The sequence below is a fragment of the Plasmodium coatneyi genome, chromosome 11, assembly GCF_001680005.1.
Source record: "Plasmodium coatneyi strain Hackeri chromosome 11, complete sequence".
Lineage (NCBI taxonomy): Eukaryota > Apicomplexa > Aconoidasida > Haemosporida > Plasmodiidae > Plasmodium > Plasmodium coatneyi.
In genome coordinates, this window is record NC_033566.1 from 630,899 (window position 1) to 658,689 (window position 27,791).

The following is a 27,791-nucleotide window of genomic DNA, read 5'->3' on the forward strand; positions in this document are numbered from 1 at the left end:
TATATATTTGCTTTTTCCCCCTTGCGGAAATTAAAAAAAAAGAACGACGCGTTGTTATATAGCGAACAGATAAAATTGCGCTGCGTTTGCCTTTCATACTTTGCAATTTATTTGTTTTTATTTTTTGAAAAAATTGAACCTCCTAAATTTGCCCGTTGTATAACCTATCAGGGTGAGAAGGTCATATCGTGAACTGTATCCCCTGTATCGTACAGCTTGAAAGAGGTACATTTTTTTTTTTTATTTTCAAATTTGTTCATTTGTACGTGCCACTTTTATGTGCTACGTAGAGTTTTCGAGTTTGACAAGCGTCTCCACTTTGCGCCAACTCTACCGTTTTGTGTTCGAGCAAAGCAGCCGCAAGTAAATGGCGCATAATTCAGCCTCGTAAGCGTTTTACAAAGTTTGAAGACCCAGGAAAAGGTGGAGGTGGCTATCCCGGAAACATTCAAATTGGAAGGGACTTTTTTTTAATTATTCCCTGTGACTGTTACTTTTGGTGGCATAATTCTAAGCTAAAATTATCGACCGCTAACTCCCTCCCGACGGTCACCCCACGGGCGCAGCGAGTAGGACAAATAGGCTACTTTCTTTCCGCAGATTATGATACAAAATTAAGGGAGTAATGAAAGTTATCAGTTAAAGTACCACCGCCTCCTCATCACTACGTGGGCCAATAAGATACGAAAGCCCATGCAGTGTTGCCATTACGGGGAGAGCGCCTACATACAACCATCGCTAGGCTAAATTATTAGCTTGCGCTGCGCACTTTTTGCAATAAAGGATTTGCTGTTTAACCCCCCCTTGTACGATGCTGAGCAAACAACTGAACGACCTGCGTGTGCAGAAGCAGGTCCAAGTGTTTGAAGATAAGAACATCGATAAGCTGACCAGGAACAAATATAGCCTATTTAGGAACGTCTACAAGAATGTAATAGTCTCCCCAGCTCACGCAGAATCCATAAAGAGTTGTCTACGCAAGTTGGTAGGCATAAACAAATCGTTTGCAGCCTTCCATAAATTGTTCTACCTGGAGGAGAGCGATGTGCTGCATAGTTTTTATGACCATGAAGGGGTAGAAGAAAATCTTATCGGGGAGGAGTATCAAAATGGGCATACAGAGAATTACAAAACTGACACCAGTGTGGATGACCATATGGATGACCAAATTTTTCGGAAGCACAGAGAATTCTTGACGCAGGAGGAAGAAAACGTTATCTTGAAAAAAGTGAAATCATTCCTAAAATTGTGCTCCATTTATGCAAACAGAAAAGAAGTGAAAATTCTAATCGAGTTTTTAATTTACAAGTACGAAATAAATGTGAAATGTAGTGAAGACATTTTGTTGTGCATTTTACCAAACCTTTCCTTACCCCACTTGAGGAACATTTTGGAGATTATTTATATAGAAAAGAGTTCTTCCTTTTTCTTCATAAATAACTACAAACATGAGCAGCTGAAAAATGTCGACCAGTCTGTTTTTGTTCATCACATAAAGAGGAACATATCGATATATAAAATTTTGTTCGAGTACGTCGTGGAGTTGATATATAGCAGTGACGTAACGTGTGCTGGTGCCACCGAGGGGGATAGGCTCAACAGGGAGCCCATCCCGTATGTAGACTTCTTCATCTCAGTCACGGAAGATATCATCCACAGCTACATAGACATGCCTGTGCAGATAATCGAATTCTACTGCAACGTGTTGCTGGTACTGTTCAGGAGATGCGATAAATCCTTCGAGGTGATCAAGTGCGCACACAAAAAGGGGGGAAACGACGACTCTACCACCAGACACATGGCTTACTCTATGGCCACGCTTCAAATCCACCACTGCGTAGATTTTTTGGAAAAATTTTTAAAAACCTTCGAAGATGCAATTGGCAAGTGCAAAACGGGGTTCAACTTTGACTTTTTGAAGAACAAAATTTTTTCCTTTTTTGAGACAGAATTTTTATCAACATGGGAGGAAGGACCAAAACCGATTGGAGGAGGAGCAGAAGAAGGAATGGCCAGTGAGGCATCCCCCCATTCCAGATTTATGAATTCGTTACTTGTCCTTTTAAATGTAATTTACAAAAATGCGCATCAAATATCCTTGGACAGCTTCCTTAAGGACGAACAGGCACACACCGGGGCAACTCCACAACAGGAGAAACTCCCATCGGAACACCAAATAAACGAGAAAGTCATCCAAGGCATAATCAACTTTGTGAAGGAAAATAAGAAAAACTGTTTTGACAAAAATATAAACGCCATTATACAGAATGACCAGGCTCTGAGAAATTTGTTAACTCTCCTATATAAGCTTAACAGCACCTACGAAGTGACAGACAATTTGATAAAAATCGTGTTGATAAAGAGCTACACTTTAAAGCTTAATTGGTTTCCCCTAGAAGACATATTTTTGCAAACGTTAAGAAGTAAACAGAATTACCTTTTCAATATAATCGCCATGGTAAATTTTATATCATTTTATATTTTCCTAATAAAATCAAGGGAGAACGAACTGGATGAGGGGATCTCCAACGGTTCGAAGATGAAAGGAAGTGTAGAATCGTCACCCATGAGGAACGTTGTGGAAGCATTTATTGGGAAAATATCCCACGCGAATTCCCTTCACCCTGAGGTTGTAATACGAAGTGAACACTTGTACCACATTGTTAAATTTTTCTTGAAGGAAAATAGTGACCTTTTTAGGAAAAAAATTATTTTGTTCGAACTGTATAGCAAAATAGACGAGCGTTTGCTAAGGCTCGTTAAGGGGGATAACACCAAACTTCACCGCCTGCACATTTTTAACGCGATGGATAATGAAAAGGTCAATTTTAACAACCCTGAAGTGGTGGAGAGGGCCATCAGGAGTGTCAAATACATGTATGATCATCGAAGGGGTAGTGACACTGCAGCGGAAGTGACTGTAGATGAACCAACCGATTGCACAAATGGAGAACGGTCAGAGGAGGTGTCATTCTCCCTAGGGACGATAAAAAAAGGAAAGAATTTTTCCAAATCGAAGCGAAACATAGAATGCCTGTACGGGAAAATATTCTACCAGCTCAGGCAAAATAAAATCCAGATGGTGGACTACATGAAGAAGTACGAAAAAGAACTAATCTATTTCTTCCCCTCTAAGAAGTATCTATACCGAATAATGTTTGACGCTTTCAATGAACTGAAGCATCGCAACTTTTGTGAAATAGACAACGAAAGGAACACATCCTTTTTGAAATTTTACTTAAAGTTGTTCCTTACCAAATTGAGCAAGCTGGAAATTAAGAATAAAACAAAATTGCAAAATGAGAAGTTTTTTAAAAAATTTGTCAACGTGAATTTTGCCTTTTTTTTCGTCCTTTATGACTACCTACGGAATAAGAAGCTCTACCCGAACAGTTCCTTCTTTTCGAGAAATATTTTATCTGGTAGTTACAAACTGGTGGAGGCCTTTCTAACATTACTAACAAGGGTGAAAGGCTTAACAGTTGAAGGATGCTCATTTGAGGAGTTTTTCCAAGCAGAAATGAAGCAGCGCCGCTGCGAAAACATCAAAGGGGTGATAAGGCACAGCATGCCCTTCAGGGCACTCATACTGTGCAGAATTGCACGCTACTTGTCGGAAGAAGTGGGGAACTCCCTAGAGGAATACATAGGTGGAAACATGCTCCAAGATGGAGAAGTGAACGATTGTCCGGTGGAAGGCAATTGCCCACCCGGAGAAGACTTAAAACGCTTCCTCGTGAACATACTCAAATGTGTATTCAGACACCTCGACAACGTCAGCTCCATTAGAGAAGAGTCAGAAAGCAACATCTACAAAAGCACTGAGGAGTTGTTTCAAAAAACCATATTACAATTTAGGAGGATAAATTCCTCAGTGACTTTTTACCTGTACTGTAAATACCTGAACACATTTCCCCCCAGCAACGAATACATCCAGTTTGTGCTCCAAACCTTGGACCTCTTCTTCTGCATTTTCAAAATGGAAAAAACGAAGAAGCATATAAAAGACAAAAATATATTCAAAACAATCATTGCAGAATTATATCGAGTGAGAATAAAATTATTTAAAAATTTAAATGTCAAGTCGTTTTATCAAAGTTTTCTCCTCTCATTTATGCTGATCATATTTACAGACATATCAAGTTCTTATCGGCACATGAAGATGCTCCATGGTGCAAAAAAACGTTTTAAAAATAGCTCCTTTGTAATCGATTATTTTGTCATCAATAAGTTGTTTGAAAAGGAGAGGGGGAAGAAATTCCAAGGGGTCTTTCATCTATTGGACGACAAGCAGAAAGAAGGGGGCGGCTTCCCCGATGTGCAGCATAATGGCGAGGGTAACTCCAACGAGATGATTTCAGCACCTTCCAATGAGTACACCGTTACGTATGTCTTTTCAGGTCGCCAAGGGAATAGCAAACCAGGAATAAACTATGAAGGTTATGAAGAAAGAAAATACTACTTGTTCATTCTTGCCTATTTAAGTAGACCCTTTTTTGATACCTTTCTGTCCAATTTCCAGAACTTAAATCGGAAAAAATTTTTTTATGGGGAATTTTTGAAGGAAGCTTTAATACTAGCCTTTTTGAGAAAAATTATGCGAAGAAATTCATACCCATATAAAATTACCAAAATTTATAAGGCCATGTTGGATGTTAAAAGTGAAGCTTTGCTGGAGAAGAGGGAACTATTTCTCCTACTTCATCTGGTCGATTATTACGTTAACGCTTTGGAGAACGCAACTGTAAAACGGGGCAGGCGTGCAGCTAGGCAAAACGGAGGGGAAGTCCCAACGGAGGGAAGCGTCCCTAGTGGGAATGGTACCACGAGTAAGCTCACCACTTGGATGAACTACTTCACTGGCCAAGATAACAGCGCAACCAAGACGAGTGCATCCCCCTACGTGCCGGCGAAACTCCTCAAAAAAGTGAATTCACAAAAGTTCCAAATGAAGAAATGCTCAGATGTACAACCATTGAACAGCAAGAAAAAAATAAAAAAAATTAAATACAGAAATATAATGAACGATCCAGGAGGGGAAGAAGCGGACAAAAACTTCTTCCAAAATCTGAAGGGATTTTTTAAGTACTATGAAAATCTGTTCACAAATTCATATTTCAAAAAAGAAGTAGAAATAAAGGCAATCTGCGAAGGGGTAATACAGCACGTCCTAAATCGTAAGAACAAGTATCTAACAGTCCAGTTGTTGTGTATTAGGAACTTTGCCACCAGTTGTCTCTTCACCAAAGATTTGCAGACATCCATTGAAAAATTAGAAGTAGCCAATTTGATGCTTTTTAAGAAATTCTTTGTGAAGAAGGCGCATCACGATTATCACTCCATTTTGCTCATGTGCAAAAATGTGAGTAGTGTAAAAGAGAGGAACAAAATATTGCTGTTTATGGAGGAGCAGATCATACAGGTGGGCAGGGAAGAAGGCCCCTCCGCAAGTCACATGGCCATCCTTAAAATTGTAACTGCGTTGTCGGGTGACGGGGAAGTCGGTGCCGCCTGCAACGAAAGCGCAGAGTTCCCCGTGGAGGACCCCACACACACCGAGTTCGTAGAAACGCACATTAGAATATTTAAAAAAATTGCCAAGTACGCACAAATAAACGACATCCTGTTTTTAAAGCTACTAAAATATATAAGCAACATTTGCAGCCTTATATATGAAGTGCCCCAGCTGGTAGCGCAGCACTTTTCGCTGACTGGAAATAATTTCCTTTCCGAAGTTGTTTCCTTTTTCGAAAGAAATATATTTTACCTGTGTGAGGACGTTACAGCTCATCTGAAGCCCTTGGCGCACATTTTGGATAAAACGATTAGGAGGAAGATTTTGCTCTTTGTGCAGGCTACGAAAAGGGCTGCCGCTGGTGCGGTCGAAGGGGAAAGTAGAGGTGATATAAGGGCAAATTCTGATGCCAATGCAGAAGGAGAATCAGCAGAGGAACGTCTAAATTGCAAGGAGCATAATGGAAGTGTAAGCTCCACCCGCAGATTACCCACGTTGGAGATTACCCAAGATGACGACATGGACAGACACTACCACCTGCACACGTTTGCCTACATGTGCACATTTATTAACCGCATATTTAAGAACGAAATAAATTTAGAGCACTTCACCGTCCTAGTGAACAATTTAATTTTCCTCTTCAACAAAAAATACACCTCATATGTGATAGCCATTTGCCTCCTAAACATAATAATAAAAATTAAGTTGGAAAAATTACACGCGTGTAAGAACTACCTTCTGGAAATTTGCTATGTTTACTTTACCAGCGATGTAGATTATTGTATCAACAACCACTTGCTGCTTCTTCTGGGGCTGTATCTCTGTCCACACAGTCCTGAGAAGGATGAATTGGTGGAGGGGGGCCACACAAATGGGGGAGACAATCCAGCAAAAACAACAGACCTGCAATCTACGTATGAAGATTTAAGCGCTATTTACCCAGAGTATGTTCTATCCAAGCTGAAGTACTTGAAGCCGCATCTGAAGAAAGTTAAGAACAACCAGAATCTCTGCCTCAAAATAATTTCCCTCATTTCTATAGTTAACACTCTGAATACAAATGCAATAAAATCTATTTCCTATTTTATCTACATTTTGACGCTACAGAATTTTGTGCTCTGTTTCTGCTTTGCCAAAGATAAGGTCATTAACAGGAAGCTGAACATCCTCTTTAGGAAATTTTCCTTTCGAAACACTGATACGTTTGTTTGGGCCTACGTATTGGACAAGTTCAAAATGGGGAGCACCCCTGAGAGGGGAATTGCACTCGTTGATAAATCCTCTAACGATGCTAACCCGAGGGGGAATCACTTCGAGGAGGTATTCTTGCTCAAATTTTTGCAAAACCTGAACAAGCTGAAGGATCAGATCAAATTCGAGGAGGGATACAAGAAGTTACTCCGATGTAGGGAGAAGCTAAACAACCAAAGTAGAAACTCAAACGACAGTGCAGCCCAATCGGAGGAGCATTTCCTACTTGACATTTTTAGTGACCTGCTAAAAAAGGAAACATATGATGAAAACGAAATTAGTAGTATCATGAAAAAGAAGCTATTCCACTTTTATGAATTTCTAATACATAAAATGCTCACCGTGAATTCATTGAAGTACCCAAACCTTTTCAAAGAAATGTCCATTTTTATGAACCAGAAGTTGAATAACGGAACGGATGTGAAGCCAATATTTGACGCCCTCATTTATTTTCTGTACACGAGGAAAAATGACAAGGCCATCACATCGCTAAATCAAATGTATATTTATAACATGTTCAATAAGGCTTTGTTCAAAATTCATGTGGATGATTGTACCAAGATAATTATTATATCGAGGGTGAACGAAATTTTGAGGACACTATTTCAGCAGCTGTATTGCGTCTTACAGAATGAGCGAAGGAACAAATGTAGTGCAGCGTTGTCACACGGGGGCCCGTCCGATGAGGAGGAGGGGGACATTCCAGGTACAAACAATATGCCAATTAACAGTGCCACTTTTAAGGAACCAATTTCTGGAAAGGCGAAAAAGAAGAGAACTTTCTCCAGCGAGATGGACATGATAAATGAAGAATACAGAAAGTATTGTGAGCGCGTTGGTCCTTTAATCAAAGGTCAATTCAATGAGGAACCAATTTTGGATCTCCACAACCGTAATGCTCTTCTCGACGTGGATGACCCAGCAGATAAGGACCAGACATACCTGTCCGATGCAGACTCGGTCGATTTGTATTGCACCGTTGGTGATAACGACGAGGATAACAACTCAGAGTGCGCCAAACCAAACGGCGTCGCAACAAGTGAAAAATTGACTGCCACCCAAATTGCGCATATAAAAAGTACAAACAAGTTGAAAGACCTGAACAGTATTTTCCTCCTGGATCTTTACCCCCTAAACACAATAGTAAAGTGTATATCATCGGTGTTGGTTAACTTCCCCCTATTCACGAAAAAGCAACTAATTGAATTATTCAGAATTTTGTTTCTAAAAAATAGCCATTACATCCTAATCAATGAGAAGAATGTCCTACAAAATAACCTGTACAATTTGAGTAAAGAAAATAAAGTGAAGCAAATTGGAAAAGTAATGATGAACCCTTTGAAGAAGCTAAATATTTATCACTTATTTTTTATTTTTTCAAATAACCACTTGGAACTTTGCCTAAAGCATGTAATGAGATACTTCAAGAAAAACTTCCTCCATTTGGTGAACAAAACAACTTACTACAGCTATGGCCAATCCGTCGTTTTGAATAATGCTCTATTTGCTTATCAACATTTGGTTATTTTTCAAAACAGTTTAGCTACTACCAATAAGGGAAGCTTCGATTTAGGGTTGAGACTCCTCTTCAATATTATAAAAGCGCATATAAATAATTGTGCTAACTATGTTACCACGCTGGTTAATAAATGGGGGGATAAAATAGAGAAGCTTAACGGAGGGGATTTCTTCACCTATTATAGTGACCACCCTGAAGCAGATAAAACGATAATTGACCTAACCGTGGATGTACGAATTGAGGAGGAAAACATTGTCAAGTCTTTAGTGTATATGTCTACCAAAATGAAATTGTCCTCCTTGGGAAACCTGTTTGATAAATTAATAGCATCATTCGAGCAGCCGAATTTTGAATCCAACCCGAGTTCCCTCCTGGATAACTACAAAACTGTATACGAAAAGAGGATATATTTCCTCTACTTTTACAGGCTCTACCAAAATTTTGGTACCGTCTTAAGTGAGAAGAATAAGTACCTTTTCGACCTCCTGAACAATATCAAATTTGTGCTAATTGCCTGCCATCGGAATTGTTGCCAGGTGGGTTCCTCCTCTGCGGGGGGGGCTATCACGGGAGATGCTACTAACAACTCGGTGTGTGACGCTACCCATGAGGAGGATCTCCAAGAAGACCCTAATTACAACATAGAATATACTACAACTACCGAGGGAACAAAACGAAGGAAGGTAAAAAAAGGGGCAATCAGAAGCACTTGGTATTGGTTCGACCTGGGTTACTGCACTCTCCTATGTCTGTATGAAATTCTAAAAAATGAAAAAAAAAATCAAAAAAATTTCACCCCCATATATTACCAAACCTGTTTCGATTATGTCATAAACTGTTTCGATATTTTCGCATACCTTCCAAGAGTACACACAAACGATCACTTCAAAAACAGCATCAACGAAGACGTCATAAGATATAGCGAACACTTGGACATGAAAATGGTTTCTATTGCCCTTTTGGACATTTTAAAGCTAATCCTATTGGAGCTCTACTCCTTATATATAAATGACCCGGAAAAAATACAAATCATGACCATGAGACTTTCCTTAAAAAATGAAAATAACAACACCAGCCCTAATGTTACCCTGTGCATAATACTGACCTTGAAATATATTTACGACACTATTGGATATAAGGAATTACTCTTCGCAGTCACAGATTTGTATCAGCTATTTTCAGAACTGAATGACCATCCTGATGACGAAATAGAATTTGTCACGAAGGAGTGGTTCGCTTCGATAAGTAAATTCTCGGCTGAGGCGTGACCTATTAGGATACACGCATTTTCTGCATTTTTTTTCCCTAGCAGAATGCATTTTTTGCGCACAACAAAAAATTTTTTCTTCTCAATCTCCTGTATAGTTGTTATACCTACCGTATGCCTGTTCACCCATTTTGTGTTTGTTCATCTGCAGTTAAAAATGCTAAACTTTTCCCTTCACCCGCCGAACGAAAGTGCATATTTCAATAGTAACCCTGAAATGATAATACCCCCCATCAATCCTGTCTGATCAGATAACACAGTTGTGTGTGATACGAAATGGAGACATTTTAAAGTCCACATATATGTTTTCATCACCCCATATGAATGTATTTTGCGATGTTTGGAAAAGCGCCTTAAAGGGGACATTTTAAAAATTACGTGTCTGTCAGATCATTTAAACGATTCGTAACATGCCCTTTTAACCCTTTGCGGAAGGCGCAGGTGAGTTTTCCCTTGACCGAAATGCACACCAGAAGAAAGGCAAAATTAAAGAGCGAAAATTTGACAAAGAATAAAAAAAAAAAGACCAAATTAATACTCGTTCATTCGAATTTGTGGAAAAGGATTTCTGTCCGCCCCCCAGTTTACCCCTTCCATGTGCATTTTCTCCATCTGGTGCGTCATTTCGCCATTTTTACGTCTACACGAATGGAACAGCGTTGTGCGTTCGTTACTCGATGTTTACTCACCATGCATATGATCAGCATCTAAATGGCTCCAATGCAGTATATAAATTTTCCATTTTTTTTTTTTTCTTGGGGTGGCCTTCACCTACCCAACATGATTAGCACAATTTACATTCGCTAATTACGCCCATGTTGACATAGAACTCTTCTGAACTGTAAAATTTGTAGTGCCAATAAATAAAATAAAGTTACACAAAAATATTAACACTTTCTATTTTAAAAATTAGTTCCGTTCACACCACAAATGATGGCAAGAGAAAAAAAAAAATAATAAATAACTTCCGCAACACTTGAGAGGATCATTCCCGTTGGCGATTAAAATTGGAAATATTACATTACAACATCCCCACCTTTTTGGTGCGAAAAAATGGAAATAGCAAATTTTCCCTCAATTTTTTCATCCCCCAATTTTGGCAATTTATTAATGTTACCTTGTTAAGAATAACGAGCTGAGGAGGCATCACCACTCAATCTTAGTTTTGTTTTCATTTCATTTGATTTGTTTTATTTTTCTATTTTTTTTTTTTTTCGTTATGGTTCCTTGCCATAAAGTTTATGATAGAACTCTCACTACTAGAAGCGGACTTCCTTTCCTGTCAAAATGGGAATTCTAGAAGTAAGCTACCTGAGGGCTGTTTTTTTTTTTTTTTTTCTATGCGTTGCCCATTTGTACACCCTCAATGGCTTTTTTTTTTTTTTTTTTTTTTTTTTTTTAGAAAATCAAAGAGATAGAGGCCGAAATGGCCAGGACCCAGAAGAACAAGGCGACAGAGGTAAGGGGGGCCATTACTAGACGTTTCACATTACCTGGTGGGCTGTTATGTCCTCCTGTGTATCCCTCCTTTAGTCTTTTTTCGTGCCCCTAACCGTATAACCCTGTCTGACCACCTCACATGTGCACCCTTTTTTTTAGTATCACTTGGGTCAACTGAAAGCTAAACTAGCCAAATATAGGTACATCGATGCGGACATGGGGTCCCCATTTCTGTCTGAACAGGAGAAGGAGACGGATACCGTGAATGCACACCTCATCAGTGCTGCATGACGCTGCCGTGTTATGTACGCATGTCAGCATCCACCCAATTGGGTGTCCCAATTTAAAACACCTTTATTGAAACCACCTTATACCTTAGGTCACAGTTACTGGAGGCCCCCAAGGGAGGGAAGAAAGGCGAAGGCTTTGACGTGCAACGGTTAAGATGATGAGAGAGAAATAAGCAAAAGGAAAAAAAAAAATAAAATAATAAAATAATAACAATAACAATAGCATAACGAATAAATGTACGTCGCCTAAACCAATGCGTGCATGACTCACGTCACTGTCCCCCCTCTTTTCCAATTTCAGACAAGGCGATGCGAGAATATGCCTAATCGGATTTCCCTCAGTCGGAAAGTCGACGCTATTATCAAAAATAACGAGCACCACGTCGGAGATAGCCGATTATGAGTTTACCACCTTGACTTGCAAGCCAGGTGTGATTCGTAAAAATGCTCTCTCTTAGCAGAGGGGAGTGTGCTTATTAGATTGGTCAAAGATTTGTGTTAATCACTAGGATGCATGCCCAATAACTACTGCTACATTTTCTGAGCACTACATTTTTCTCGTAGGAATAATAAGTTACAAGGATTCTAAAATTCAGTTGCTCGATCTGCCTGGGATCATTCAAGGGGCTTCAGAGGGTCGTGGGCGCGGGAGACAAGTACGTATAAGAGAATACACACACATGTACATATATGTACATACCTGTTTAAGTGCACGGGATGGAAAATTTGCACGTCGTATGCACACATAACGTGGGTAAAATGTTTTATTTCGAATTTTTCGCTTTTTTCCCGTTCTTTACTCCCCCAGGTTATAGCTGTTGCCAAGTCGTGCGACATGATTATGATGATACTAGACGCAACGAGGGATAATAGTCAAAAAATAAAATTAGAAAAGTAATCTCATCTTTTTTACAACCTTCCTAAATAGTGTGTGACGAACCTATGGACATGTTAACATTGTTTGTCCCCCCCCTTTACCTTACCCAGCGAACTTAAAACTGTGGGCATACGAATAAACCAAGAGCCGCAAAGGGTAAGGGAAAATAAAAAGGAGAAAGAAAAAAAATGAACAAATGGATAGATTATTCTTCTTCATTCTGCAGTATGCCTACGCCTATTATAACATGTGTTAATTTAGGAAACTATTTCAATTTTACCGATTGATTAATTTTTTTTAGATCACATTGACAAGGAAGAAGACCGGCGGCGTTGTTATAAATAGCACTGTCCCGTTAACAAAGGTGAGCTATCTGAATAGGTCTTCCCGCAACCTGTGCACATATTTACAACGGAGCATGGTGCAGTGTATGTGTTGGCCGCCCATTTTGGGTAATTCCATTTTAATAATCCCCTTCTTTTCCCCTCCCCTCAGCTGGACAATAAGCTTATAATGAGCATTCTACACCAGTATAAAATACACAACTGTAATTTGCTCTTCAATGAAGATGCAACGGTAAGAAGTGGAAGTGTGCAGATTTCGTTCAAATGCAAACATTCGTAATTCAGCATTAAATTTATTTCATTTTTTTTTTTTATTATAACACACAGGTTGACGATCTCATTGATATTATTGAGGGCAACAGAAAATACATTAAGTGCATTTATGTGTACAACAAAATTGATATGCTTCCCTTGGACGAAATTAACGCCATCGCGTCTGGGTAGGGGAGGAGGAAGGAAGAAATGCTTCCCCGTTAAATACGTATATGTGTGTATGTGGGCATACCCTTCTCTGTGTAGACGCGTACACATACAAACAGGTGAATACCTCTTTGTCTGCGCATGTTACACCCCCGTGCCGACTTCACCCTCTTCTCTTCGCAGCGAAAACACGGTGGTAATAAGTAGCAGCAAGTCGTGGAATTTGGACGTGCTAAAGGAGTATATATTTCAGAAATTGGAAATTATTCGCGTGTATACCAAAGTACGCAAGGAAAAACCTGACTTTACGAATCCGATTACGTTAACTAGGCAACGGGGTGAGACCTTACGCGGGAAAAACTTAAGAAATAGTTCCACCAATCGGTGTTGCATGGAAGCAATGCTGCGTCCAAACGGTATGCCGCAAGTTTCCTAAAGGATGACAAAATTCGTCCATTCCCATTTGCCATTTTTTTTATTTCCATTTCTACAGGAAGCCAGACTGTGGAGGCCGTGCTTAACCAAATTCATAAGGTAATTCGGCAGCGTTGATAACTGTACTGACTGTGTTCCACCCATTTTATGACATATGCCAACACTGATAAATACCAATGCCATTACCTTTTTCTTTTAGGACATGATTAAGGATTTTAAATTTGCACTCGTTTGGGGAAGAAGTACAAAGCACAATCCGCAAAGAGTAGACTTACGTACGTCAAAAATTGATTTGTACACCATTGCGCAAGCAGTTGCATTTGTTTATGCACAGACCGCGCATAAGTAGCTGTGTGCTGAAATGTGAACATTTGCCCATTTATACGTTTGCTCATTTTTCTTTTCTTTTTTTTTTTTTTTTTTTAACCAGATCACAAGCTAGCCGATGAGGACGTCATTCAGATTGCAAAAAATGGCTAGCTAGAAAAAAAAAAAATACGCGCCATGTACAAACGTGCAAACAAATGAAGAATTTTTTTTTTTAATGTCCTATTCTGTGCTATTGTTTCCATGAAACTGTAACGAATTCCACTTAGTGAACATTTGATGGGCTTTTTTCGAACCTCCCATTTGCATATGCATCACCATTTAGATTGCATTTACTTTGAGTGTACATTTATTGCTGCACAGGTATGCTCCTGTGTACTGTACGCACACACTGTAGGTACCCTGGCTGATGACCACCACCTACTTTTTGCTTTATGCCTTTTCGACTTTGTCCAACTAATCCCTCTTATGCGTTGCGCAAAAAAAGGGCTAATTTTCTTTTTTTAATTAAAAATTTGAACAAAAGTTTTGCTAAAGTTTTTTAATACACGTTAAAAATGGTGAGGAAGAAATGGGTAATGAATGAAAAAAGTTATGGCGTTCGTACGTATAAGCGGGGGCGTGTACATTTGTATGTCTATCTAGAGACAGCCGCTTTCTTCCGTTCTTTTTGGCTTATTTGTTCACAGTGTTGTCCATTTTGTTCTAATCTTGCCGCTTATTCATATGCACTCCGCACGTCTCGCTTCGCTAAATCTATGCAATCAGTGCGCTAGCCGTGCTGGATTGGTACTTCCAGTTGGATGGCAACAACTTTTTTCTTTTGTAGTATCGGGAAATTCTGTGAATTTTCGATTCAGTTAAAATTAATCTAAATTTACAATCCTTATCCTTTTTGTTTTTTTCAAGATGCTTTCTCATGGATACGGCCTTTTTTATTAAAAAGTACAAATCCTCTGGAATGGTTGTGGCAACTCCATGGGCTCTTAATATTCTGAGGATTTTATTTCCTGTAACGGCCTTGACTTGGGGAATTCCATAGTTGTCTCTTAATGTAGCACCAATTTGGGATGGGGTTTGTCCTTTCTTGGCCAATTTAATTATCGCATCTTCAATTTCAGATGGCTTCTGTTTCAACCAACTTGGTTGTTTCCTTTTGTATGGAATGGTAGAGCTGGAAATACCTTTTCCCTTACCGTACATACGACCCATTGTGTTCGGCTGTTAAGAAAAAAGGGGGTGCATACAATATGTTCACATATAGTAGGTAAATATATATATACCATCAAAAATGGCCATATCGATATGTGCGCTCTGCCGTACGCGTTGGCGCATTTGTTTATCTCTCTACAGTCGGCATGGTACTCCCTCCAATTAACTTTACAAACGCGAAAAAAAAAATACGGCAAAGGGAAGCACAGCTTTGGCTGGCTTGCTGGAAATGTATTCTCTATATAAACACAAATAGTAACATAACTGTGCTTTCCCTCCAAATTATGTAAGATCGCACATATGTACGCTCAGGCCGCCCAGATATTTAGCATACATTCACGCAGATAATGTGGCCCACAGTTTCGCATTAATGTGTTGTAAAATATTATACTATGTAGATGACTACGAATGTAGATACGCACGGAAGTACGGCGCTATGTTAGGCCGTCGTTTTTTTTAATCACATTTCTCACTTACCTTAATAATACGAAAGGTTCCAAATGATGGGTTTGGTTTATTATAAATAAACGTACGTAAAAATGGCTTGTTACTCTTCTTTTGGGCTCGCGAAATGTTCACAGCTTTGTTTTTTCAACTGCTAATTTGAAGAAAAGTAAAAATCCTTTCGTTGCGTGGATATATTTTTTTCTTTTATGTTTTATTGAAAAATTAACAAACAGGTTCTCGTACGTAACGCATACCTTTTTTTTTTACTTTTCGTAACAATTTTTTTTTATAAATTTTTGTATTCCCTACTAAAATTGTTGAACACTCCCGTGGGGGGGAAAATGAACAAAATGTTTCTTATTTTTACCCCGTACATACATCATATATACGTGCGTAATTAGCTGTGGCAACTCCGTGCTACTTGCAAATGTTCCCCATTTAACGCACGCGGCTGTTGAGAAAAAGGTTTATTTGCAGCCTCGCAATGGGGGGAAAACTTGTAATTGTAGTATGTCGCCTATCCAATTGTACGTATAACTTAACTGTTCATTTTTGCTCATTTTTATGCGCATAATTTCCCTGGGCATATTTTGCTAGTGTGACGGTACCCCGTTGCTCTTCCTCCTAACCGCGTGCCTTACCCCTCGACGAAAATGCAAGGACTGCATTGTTGGAACGTGGCGTTACGCTTATATTTTTTCTTTTTATTTTTTCGCCCCCAGTGGGGTGACCTAGGGGTACGGGGATGCGCTTAACCGGATAATACGAACATGGCGCTATGGCGGCAAAGAAAAAAAAACATTTTATATGCCTTTTTTAGCCCTGCAAAATTGGAACTTTTTTTTTTTTTATAACCCATCCGTAATAATGAATTTTTTCCCCTCATTATGCTGTAAAATAGATAAGCTAAAAATATGTTTTTTTTAGCAGCTTCTATTTTGTAGGAGAAGGCTTCCATAACGCTGTTACCAAAGTGGGCATATATGGGTGAGAAAAAATATGCTGAAAATGTATGCGTGACCCCGTGTGTATACATATATATATTAGGGCGGAAAAAAAAATAAATAAAGCCATATTTCTGTTTATGTACATTTTTAACAGTTTCGCATGGTATCTCGTTTATGCATGCACTATTATGTGTTACCCCATTTGGGGGGAGTGATTTTATTTGAAAAGTTGAAAGAATCGTATAGTTTGCTTAAAAGGCCATACACTTTGCGCAAGTCATGTGCGTACTGGATATTTCCTTTCCCTGGATGTGATCATTTTTTGTCCAAACCATTGTTTAACATGACGTGAAAGCAGCGGAAAAATTGAAGCTACAGTGCAATGCTACACATGTGGGGACGGGTTGTTTACGAAAGGGAAGTGACGAGACGGAACATAGCGTAACGTGACAAAGTGGAAATTTACGGCTTCCCCTTAGACAACAAAAAAGAATAGAAATGAAATCACAATTTTGCACGTTTGCAAACACGCACTTCACTTTTTTTTACTCATTCCTCCCATGGAGTGAATTCAGATGACTCTTCTTTGGCACATGTGCCTGTCCTGTACTTTTCGCATGACGTATTTATTTAACGCCCGTAGTGGTTAATAATAGCTTGGAAAGTAAAAAAAAGTGTATGATAAGTATCATTTGGAATAATTTTCCCGTTGTTCCCCCTCCCGACCCTGCGTACAAAACTCCTTTCGACGCCATAAAAAAATGCCACACATCATGTGTTGCTAAGAACGGCGAAAATTGGAAAAACCTTAAAATCCAACATCACGTAGGTATTTTATTTTTTCAAAGTGCAATTTAAATAGAAAAGGACTTTTTTATTTATTCGCTGTATTCCCATCGACTATCAAAGTATCGTAAAAATAATAAAAAAAAAAAAAAAAAAGCGACGTAAAAAAGGATGCGATTTCTTTTTCTATTTCAAATGCTATAAAAGAATAGGGAAATGGTGAAGAAGCATAATATCTTTTTTAACTTTGAGAAAGGGGACTCCCTCCCTGTCTGCTCACGAAACGGGAAAGATTACACCGGCGCGGTGATGACCACATATTCCTGGCACACATCCTTCATGTGATGATGCGCATGGCTCTACGGGGACACTCAAAATTGCTCCTTCTTTACAACCTCCCTAAAGTGACCACTGCTAGGGTGTACACTTCAACGGGGTTCATGTAGTAAGAAAAAGATTCTTACTTCTAATGCTCAGCTTTCCTCCACATGATGGGTTTTCCCCAAGACAACCAAACAATTCACAATCGTGCTACGACGAAGTGACACGCAACTGCACAGAGGCAGCTGCACGTATGACTTAACCGGATGGTGTTATGAAGTTGCATGGCATTCACCAACCATCCGTTATGTGGTCAGTTCTTTCGGATGGCCTTTCTACAGTGGATTGGCAACACATTTTATGGGAAACAAACAACTGCCCCACTGGCATAACGCATATAAGGTGAGGGTACCATGGGGGGAAGGAGAAAGGCTAGTGCAGGCTAAGCCTATACCATACCACCACAAGTACAGAGGTCAAAATTGACATGAAGTAGTTACCTTGTTAATCACTATGACATATTCGCGCCTACATATTCAGAATAGGCAGGGGGGTGAAGAATCCTCCGCTTTGCATGTCCAAAGACTGGATAATCCATAAAACCGATTGTTTAAAGCTACCCATGGAAATGCCAAAAAAGGAGTGACAAAAAACCAAAGAAATAGGACAAGAGGCAATTCCTTTTTCCACTTCTATTTTGTCATCCTCCTTTGAGCTTTCAACATTTTCTTTTTGTGCATGAAATGACAATCGTAAAGGAACATCTCCACTGGTGGGATTTACCCAATTGCGCGCTTCACTATGGTTCGGCTATTTCGCCTACTACGCGAAACGACCACATGGGGGAAAGATACAAACGGGGAAAACCTTCTCGCCGTTCCCTTATGCGTGATTAAAATAGGTACCTCAGGGTTCGTTCTGCTGGTGTATACGTATGCGTGTACAAGTTTGCCTTTTTTTTTTTTTTTTTTTTTTACCCCCTTATGAGTTCTTCCACGGGGGTTAAACATCGGAGTGAAGACAAATGGACAGGTGAAACTTCCCTTCTTTAACATATTTGCGTAAACGGGAGAAAAACCATGAAAGGTATATCCGCTTAACCGGTAAGTCGATTATCCCCAAGAGATGACGGAGCGGGGAAGTGGGTACAAAGTGGGGACTTACATGTGGCATGAAATGATACATACACATATAGGCTCAATTTAATCCGTCCTCGGGGAGGACAAAAAAAATATATATATATATGCTCACCACTGCTACGCGTACTTTACGATAATCCGCATGCCAACCATAAGTACATTTACAATAAATACGTATGTTGGTACAATTTATGGTAATTGTACAGCTCTGGTGTTGGACCTGCCAAATGTAATGGGGGCGGGAAAATAAAATTAACTTGGCCTCCCCAACTGATGAACAAACAAATTAATGACTGATCTCTTAGACGAGCAACGTGACACACATGCCTCCTTTTAAGTGTTTTTACTAAAAAGGGGAGGGAATTATAATTTTATTTAACATTCCTCCGTGTGCATACGTGCATATATATACGCATACATGTTTCCCTTTCGCGGAGCCATGGTCTTTTCCTTTTAATTAAACCAAAACGGTAAAGCAGAAGGGGGCAAAAAAAAAAAAAAGGCGAAATGGATAAGCGCAACGAAGAATAAAAAATGGCGCGGAAAAAATAAATACAACCCAAAAAATGCAAAAGAACGAATAAATGAATTCCCTACTTCAATTTAATATCTTCCGTTTTTTCATAAAAAAAATTTTTGTGACAAAATTAAAAATAAAAAAATTCCAAGTTGTCAATTTTTTTTTTTTTTTTTTCTTTTTCCTATTAGAAAGGTGAAGAAGTAAAAATACATTTTAATTTTACGTATATTCCCCCACCGGAAAAAAAAAAAAAAAAAAAAAAAAAAAAATTATTTGTGACGGAATTTTCAGTACGTATAATGTATAATTACGTTTGAGAATATCGCAGTTAAAAATATTTGTGATTTTACCAATTTAAATTTACCATTTAAAAAAACATGTGAATCTTTAGTATATTCACTTTGCCATGCAAAGGCTCCCCGCGCGAACTCTTCACCTTTGCCATTTTTCTGACCAACCAGAACATATACCATTCGTATGAACTCTTTCGCGGGAACATTTTTATTAGTTGAATGTAACCTTAACTTTTAGTTTTTCCTTTTTTTGTATCATGATTGGAAATATCCTTTCCTTGATGTTTTGAATCCTCAGAAGAGCCCTCCAAAAAGTAAAACGATCCCCCTAACGTTTCTTTCTATGCAGCATTTAGCGAGTTAGGTTTTTCAAGGTAAGCTTAAAGGCGCATCATCGTACTTTGCGCGCGTGGATGCGCATACAGATAAAGAGCGTCTGCCAACACGAATGCGGGATCACCAATTGTGAGCATAACACGCCAATTATGAGGCGCGATATTCAAATTGGGGGCGAGTGAGAATATTGCCCGAACATACATATGCCCCCCCTGCATGCCCATTTTTCCAAACCCTTTTTGCGTACTCCCTGCGTGCTCCTTTGCCCATTCGCACCGTTTGCCCAACCCATGGAGGGTGACGAATGGACGGTACTTGTTGAGTGAAATGGGTAAAGGGTCATTTCAATGGCCTAAGTTCGTGCGGACACAGGCCTAGCACATGCACCGATCTCAATGGTCACGTATGTATTTTGTGCTCGAGTAGATATGCCCCCTACGTGACATTCACCAGGTGACACGCTTGGTTGACCGCTTTGCATTTTTTTCAGCACAAGTTTTCAACACATTGAACGTTTGGTCTGTATTCATATATATATTCTTTCGTTTTCACCCGGGGCGAATATTTATTTCTTACGTGTTGTACATTGGAAGTGCGTTCTGATTAAACACCATCCGCTTGCATGCGCCATTTGTCCACAACGCCATTTCGCCATTTCTATTTAACAGAAGTATATGCCCCACTTTTGTGCATATAAAGTTAAACGTTACCATAGCCTGTTTAACTGCATGGGGTACTACATCATCCTTGAGCTTTCTCCTTCATGTTCATGATAAATGAAATTGATGTGTGTACGGTTCCAGTTTTCATGATCCCCCCTGTGCGTATATAATTGTGTGTTCCCTCATCCCGATAAGGCAGTCACGCTGAATTATTATGACTTTTTTTATTTTTATTTTTTCCTCTTTCCATTGACACCCCCCCTTGCAGATATAGGACCATTGCGTTTTAACATAACTACACTTGTGAGGGCGGTACAGAGAAACCAGTTAACGCATAGATCACAAGCAGAAAGAAGCGAGCCCCGTCTACGTGTGTCACCTCACTTCCTCTTCCACTTTTCTCATTTTATTTCCTTCCCCCTTCAAACGTCAAACTTCAAACATATCCACCTTGAGCAAAATGGGGCTACACATATTTCCCAAAAAGATTATGCACCTGATAAATTTAATCGTGTCGATAATATGCCCAGCAATAAAAACGTACAACTTGCTAGTAAATAAAAAAGATAAGCCACAAGATGAGTTCGTTCAGTATATCCACTTCCTCACCTACTGGATTATGTACTCTCTGTATACGTACCTGGAATCCATTTTCATAGTTCACTTAACCAATTATATTCCTTTTTATTCAGAATTAAAGGTGGCCTTTTTTTTTTGGTTATATAGTGACACCTTCCAGGGCGCTGGCTATATTTATTTTAAATGGATCGAAAAGAATTACGCTCCTTTGGATAAAAAATTGTGTGAATTACTGCACGATAAGATCCCCAAAAATTTGGTCAATATGTTTTACTTTGAAAAATCCAACAAAAAAATACACAACAAAATTAAGAGCATTGTCTCCAAGAAGGATTTGTACTGAGCGTTTTGATTTGAAGGGGGTACAAGCGACGTTGTGCGGGACAGCCACGTAGAACGCGCAAAAAAAAAAAAAAAAAAAATGTGTGAATAATGAAAGAAACTGCAAATGGTGGGGTAGTAAAAAGTTGTACATGTGAGAGGCAGTTCCTCGTTTGGCAGGTGATCATCATCTGGAAGATAGAAACTCAAATCGAGTTAGACGTTTCTTTCCCCTTTTAACGAATCCACACACATTGCCAAGTTAAATCCGTAAATAGCCCAGTTTAACTGTTAAGTAAATATATGTGATGTAGTTAAAGATTGTACTTACGTCCAATACCACCGCAGAAGGAACGTGCACGCACTGTATATTGTGTGTCAGCATGGTCCGGTGATTACTCAAAACGGAACACACCTTAGCCCAGTTCATCACAACATAACGCGTTCATATCGATGTATGAGGAAAAAACCCTGCAATTTCAAGAAGAATGAATATATTCACAATATATGTATATCCCCGATTAGGTTTTTTCATTTCTCATTTTTATGAGTTCATATATGTATCCTCTTTTTTTTCTTTTTTTTTTTTTTCCCATTTTTGCAGCATACATTTTATATAGCTGCCCTTTTTTCTCCCATTTATAACCATTTAAAATGAAAATATTAATCATGCGAAAAAAAATGACCAAGGAATATGTGAACATATTTATGTGTATGTGTCCACGGAATGTGATATATTGTATATACGTGTTGTCTACATGTGTACGTTTGGATGTGTGTGCAGGCTACGCGCCCGCGCATATGTGAATGACCATTTTAGCAGCTATGGAATGCATAAACCTTTCTGCGCTGCGTGTGTATGCCTATATATACGTACGCACAGGTGTATAGATATATGCATGCTTATGATATAATTATATTTGTTGTAATGTTTCCTTTTGTTGCAAAAATGTGTCATTCTATTTTTTTTTAATTCATTCATAATATGAAGAACTTCACTGTTTTTAATTTTTTTTTTCAAAACAATTACCCCTAAATATATTTGTGCAAATATATAGAACATTTTTTTCTTCCTTTAAGAAAGTGCACACTTTCGATGAGGAGCAAGTACCGTCGCCGCATTATAATGACGAAGTTTACACACTGTTAATCCGGAAGATAGACAAAAAATATATATATGCCAAACTGTGGAACGGATTATCCCCCTAATTCATATGACCACACATTTGAATACACTTAATTGGCATTTGAATTTTCCCCCCAGTCAGTCTGGAAAAAAAAAAAAAAAAAAAAATAGCCTCCTCTGGGTATACATTGCCAACAATGTAACTGAGGAGGGGTCCACAGAAAAAAGGCAAACATTTGGCTAGACCATTTTTCGAATCACGCCGGTGAGCAGTCCCACTGCGTCGCGCTCGCATATGTATCTGTACACACATGCGCATGTATGTATTTATGTATATATGTGTGTATATATGTATATATATGCGAACGCGTTTTAGCGCGCCATGATGACCGCAGTTATCCAAATGGTGCGTCCTTTGGATGTGCATGACGTACATCCACATGACAAAATAGCGGGAGAACCAGCAGGGTGCTATGCGAAAAGAGACACGGCAGACGACGCACCAATAGACGCAACAACCCATGATGGATGCGCTAATTCAAGTAAACCTCATCAGTGTAGGCCGCTGAGGGGGGCGCGTAGGGGTAGTAATAGTAACCATAGTTCCGACCGCTTAAATTAAACATCATCTGCTCGTTGGCCAGCTGGTTCATGTGGTAGTGGTTGTTCATATACAGGTCCATGTCATTTGGGGGCGGCTTCATAAACCTCTTCTCGCAGTTAGCGCTCTCTGCATTGTTTGCGTGTAATATGTAACTGTACACGGAAGAGGGATTCACCTGACCATTATATTGAAGCTGTGCATTTTTAGGATATTTTATACCATTGGGATTGGTGGTATTGCCAAGGTTTCCACTGCTACCATTCATCGCGCCGTCGATGTGTTTGTTGCTTCTCTTTGGGTTTACCCCAACGGTGTTCTCATTACTTACGCATACGTCTCTGTTGCAGCTCTTGTTTGCACTGTTTAGCGAAAGTAACTTGGATAATTTTTTTTTCTTCTGCTTGATGTTCCCCTTTGTCTGCTTCATTCGTTCTTCTGTGATGTTCCCACTTGGACATTCGTTCCACTTGTTTTTTTCCACCAAGGAGTTGTTGCTTTTTTTGCTACAATCATTTCGTACGCTCTTGTTCATATGTGCATTTTCGTGCTCACCTTTTGCTTTCAATTCTGTAACGCTGCACTGCTTTGTGTGTCCCTTATGTTTTTTTATTTCCCCGAGTTTTCCTTCGTCTGCCTGTGTATTTTCCCCATCGGTAGTCCCTTCCTGCTGTCCGTTTAGCGGGTCTGCTTCATCTGAAGCTTCTTCCCCGCCGTCGCTGCTCATTTCATGCTCGGCCGTCTGCTTATCATTTAAGGATTCCTCCCTGTCTGGTACGTCGCTTTTTGGGGTTAACTCCTCCGATGAGGTTAATTCCTCTGATAAGGTTTGCCCGTCTGGGTCGTTCTGCTCCCCCTCTACCTTCGCCCTTACATGGCTGTCATCACCCTCGTTAAATGGCATTAGTTCTCCTGTACCGTTAGCGGTGCCTTTCGCCTGATCCGCTGTGTAACTGAAAATTTCCCTATCCTCATTATGGCCACCCTTCATTTTATTCACCATAGCGCACTGCCCATAAGTATATGGATTTGCATAAACGTATAAATAATTGCCATAATAATTTGGTGTCATATGGGGCACATTACTTGGATGATCGTACATAAAAAATTCGTTCGGTTTGGCAAAAGGTGGGTAAGGACTAGACATAGCACCAGCATCATATTTGCATGCATTATTATTTGCTTGGTTGTAATTAAAATAGGGGTTATAAGTGTTGTACTTCATTTGCATCATTTTGTTGTAGACTACCGGGTTTATATAACTGTTATAGTCGTAGTTGTAGTTGATATAATTTGCTTCATTCGTTTGGCCATTCATTATGTGTTGGTTGTTGGTCTGGTGTTCTGCGGTGCCACTGGGGATGTCACCCTTGGGGTCGTTTTTCTGCACAGGGTTATTCTTGGAGTCATTTATCTTTTTAACTTTGCTTTTGTTATCGTACGGTTCAACAAGGGGTTCCGTACTGGATTCTCCATCACGCTCTGCGTCGCTTTCTGCTTTTCCGTCTGCACTGTCGATTGCGCTTCCGATTGCACCCTCCTCTACGCCCTTCTCTGCTTCCCCGCCTGAGCCCCCACCGATGCTCTCCTCCGTTTTCACATAGCACTCATTCATGTCAACCTTCTCAAACGTGTTACTCACGCAGACCTCAGTATTCCTTTGGTCCTTCTTCCCCTCCTCTGCACAATCCAAACTGGACGATATCGTTGTGTTGCTGTCGTAAAATTTGTCCCTCTCCTCGGCGTACTTTTTTTTATTGCAAGGCGAAGCAAAGCTATTCATCACTGCCTTCTTATTGTTGGCACTGTCTGGTTCGTAAATTTTTACATAATCTGAATTCTTCACTTTTAGCTTTAACTGTTTTTCTTTATTCCTGTTTCTGTTTCTATCGCGTCTTTTCCTTTCCTCTCTTTGATAATTTGCTCCGTTATTTTTGTTCTGGCCGAAGCCGCCGTTCGTGTTATTGTGCATGTGTTCGTTCTGCGTTATCTGCATCGAGTTGAAGCTGCTCAGCATTAGGTCAAAGCTTTGGGTGAAGTTTTTGTTCACATTCTGGTGACCATTCCTGTAACCATTTTTATTGCCATTCCTGTTACCATTTCTGTTACCATTTCTGCTGCCATTTTTGTTGAAGCTTTTTGCCAAGCTGTTGGTGAAGTTATTTTCCATGTCGTTTACCAAACTTTCCTTGCCGCCACCCCCCGCATTGTCTTTCCCTGTACAGTTTACATCACCGTTCGCTTCACATATAATATTTCCTCCACTCTCGGACAGCATGAGGTCGGTTTCTGCGTCCACTCCTTCTCCTCTTTCCACATTTGTTTTTTCTAGCAAAATTTCTGGTATCCTTGGCACCCTCAATTCATCAATGGTGTGAGCAAAACGACACGTTGATCCGTTCAAACAAGTCTTATTTGCAACAAACTTACACATGGAAGATTTGTACGCAAATAAATTCTGCGCAGATTTTAATTCCTCCTGGTTATGCGCATAATTACACTTTTTATTAAAACATTTTTCTCCTTTTAGCAGTTTGTAACATAACTTGGTTCTTTTCAAATCAGGAATTGATCGCAAATCTTCAATCGAATGCGCATAGTCACAGTTACTTCCTTCCTTACACCTGTTTTCCATATGAAGGGGGCACAGCTTCGTCTTCCAAAAATGTTGACGGAGGGTTACTGACATCTTCATTTTTCAAAAATTGGCAAAGCGGTCTTTAATTTGAGGAGGCGTATCGCCAGATGGACAAGCCAAAAAGAAAAAAAGAAAGAAAAAAAAAAAAAAAAAAAAAATTGAGCCAAATTAACCAATTGCCTGAACAGGTCAGGCAAAAAAATGCAAACTAGTCACCCGAATAGGTTAGGCAAAAAATGCAAACTAGTCACCCGAATAGGTTAGGCAAATGAGGGAAACAATTATCCAAACAAGACAAACAAAGGAACATGCTAATTAGCCGAATAAGACAGATCAAATGAACGAACTAATTAGCAGATCAAGACAGGAAAAAAATCGAATTAGTAACGATAAATGACAAAGGAAAATGAAATCACAATGAAACTACAATGAAATTACAATGAAATTACAATGAAAGGACGCGAAATGCACAAATGGCTCTCATCATAATTAATAAAAAAAGGTATACTTGCTACATTTTGCGACAAATTACGTTTTTAATAATGTGCTATCAAAACATGTAGATTGTTTCTAAATGTCCTCATATAAATTTTTATATACATATGAATTTTTTTTAAGAACAATTTTGAGCAATTTGCTACGTCACATAATTTCTGCTGACGGGGAATGCCACGGACGAGTAAGTGTATACGTGTGGGTATATGAATAAGCATGTAAACATTATTTTTGCAATTTTTTTAAAAATTTTCAAGTGAGTAAATTAACTGTGGATGAAAAAGCAAAGTGGAAAATAAAAGAAAAAGTAAGAACATGCGAATAAATGGAAACATGCAAATGTATAAATATGTACATATACCTTACATATGTGTGTACGTTTGTTTACTCCTAAGCGTATCAAATGATTTCTTAAGACCTTTCCGTTTTTTTTTTTTTTCTTACATTTTTGCGATGACAAGCATGTAGTGAATATATCTGCATACACACATGCACACACTTTAAAAAAAAAAAAAATATAAATGTATATTGCCTATATTTAATTATAACCCTGCTTGCTTGCTTGTTCATTTTTTTTTTTTTTTTTTTTTTTTTTTTCCATCGCGTATGCATACGCAACCAAGAACATGTAAAACCTATGCGACAAACGTATACGTACCCAAAAGGACGGATATAAAGCCTACTTACCTTTCAACCTTCATTAGACATTTTGGACACAAAACTGTAACACCTCTGTGGATGGTATAAAAACATGAATGTTGCGTACGTTTCCGAATTTGAAAAAATGGCAAACGGGTTAAACAATAAAACAGTGCAACTCACGTTCTGGTAGAAACTCCCCGTATGCATATAAACATACATATAACATGTACAAAGACAATGCGGGGGGTGTCGGCAAGCAGTGACCTCTATACCGCTGAACCAAAATCAAACTTCTACAAAACGATCTTATGTACACCTGTGCCTCTGTTGCTGTGCCAAATAAGGTGCTACTTCCGGTCCCATGCGTTTTGCACATATATATGTGTCTATATATATACATGTGCATGCGCATTGCCTACCTGCGTGCACTGTGAAAGTCTAAATGGCCTACCTATCCACCGCGCAACTCGCTTATGCATAACCAAAACATCGTAGCGTTTTTCTCGGACGCGTGATGGGTGTCCATCCGAATATTATGTTACAATTTAGAGAATTGCAAAAGTTGGGGAGCAGCCTTTTTTTCGACAAAAAAAAAAAAAAGAAAAAAACTTATCCGCCCTGGTTTTGCTGTTGTGAATATTGTTGTTGAAAAAGGGCATAATAATTAAGCATGCAGGTACATGTGTGTAGGCCTATATGCACGTCGAACATAACTGATGCTGGGGGACAAAGCGAATTTATACGACCCCAAATGAAATCACTGGCTGTCCTTAAGGTAAGGTTACCCAGCTTTCATGGTGGTCGCATGCATGAATAACGGACAAATAAAATTTTCCCCGAGGGGAAACAGAAAGTTAAAGAAAAATCAAAATTAAAAATTTTTCCAAATTAACAAATATGCAAATTCTTAGGTTCACAAATGTAGGGTAAACAAATGATTGCAATTTTTACAAACTCTTTCATCTGTTCTAACTTTAAGAATGATCAAAATGCATTACTTGTAATGTCTGTTTTTTTTTTTTTTTTTTTCTCTCACCCCGT

General features: G+C 39.1%; 5 protein-coding genes across 5 annotated transcripts; 3 read left to right on the forward strand and 2 right to left on the reverse strand.

Moving 5' to 3' along the window:
- Positions 1–811: 811 nt before the first annotated feature.
- PCOAH_00033060 (Uncharacterized protein) lies at positions 812–9,553 on the forward strand (the record flags this gene model as incomplete). Its single annotated transcript, XM_020060101.1, has 1 exon — positions 812–9,553. The coding sequence occupies one exon, from the start codon at positions 812–814 to the stop codon at positions 9,551–9,553; it is 8,742 nt and encodes a 2,913-aa protein (XP_019916061.1).
- Positions 9,554–10,839: 1,286 nt separating this feature from the next.
- On the forward strand, positions 10,840–14,166 carry PCOAH_00033070 (Uncharacterized protein; the record flags this gene model as incomplete). The annotated part of the gene is made up of 15 exons (XM_020060102.1): positions 10,840–10,854; positions 10,955–11,011; positions 11,152–11,192; positions 11,372–11,431; positions 11,584–11,711; positions 11,847–11,938; positions 12,091–12,176; positions 12,270–12,315; positions 12,461–12,523; positions 12,655–12,735; positions 12,831–12,943; positions 13,107–13,261; positions 13,417–13,457; positions 13,558–13,633; positions 13,789–14,166. 15 exons carry the CDS (start codon positions 10,840–10,842, stop codon positions 13,836–13,838), a joined length of 1,104 nt encoding a protein of 367 aa, XP_019915674.1.
- Positions 14,167–14,441: 275 nt separating this feature from the next.
- On the reverse strand, positions 14,442–14,897 carry PCOAH_00033080 (40S ribosomal protein S13; the record flags this gene model as incomplete). Its single annotated transcript, XM_020060103.1, has 1 exon — positions 14,442–14,897. One exon carries the CDS (start codon positions 14,895–14,897, stop codon positions 14,442–14,444), a length of 456 nt encoding a protein of 151 aa, XP_019915760.1.
- Positions 14,898–20,808: 5,911 nt separating this feature from the next.
- PCOAH_00033090 (Uncharacterized protein) lies at positions 20,809–21,270 on the forward strand (the record flags this gene model as incomplete). Its single annotated transcript, XM_020060104.1, has 1 exon — positions 20,809–21,270. One exon carries the CDS (start codon positions 20,809–20,811, stop codon positions 21,268–21,270), a length of 462 nt encoding a protein of 153 aa, XP_019915915.1.
- A 1,637-nt stretch (positions 21,271–22,907) lies between these two features.
- Positions 22,908–25,670, reverse strand: PCOAH_00033100 (Uncharacterized protein; the record flags this gene model as incomplete). The annotated part of the gene is made up of 1 exon (XM_020060105.1): positions 22,908–25,670. One exon carries the CDS (start codon positions 25,668–25,670, stop codon positions 22,908–22,910), a length of 2,763 nt encoding a protein of 920 aa, XP_019915716.1.
- Between the last annotated feature and the right edge of the window lie 2,121 nt (positions 25,671–27,791).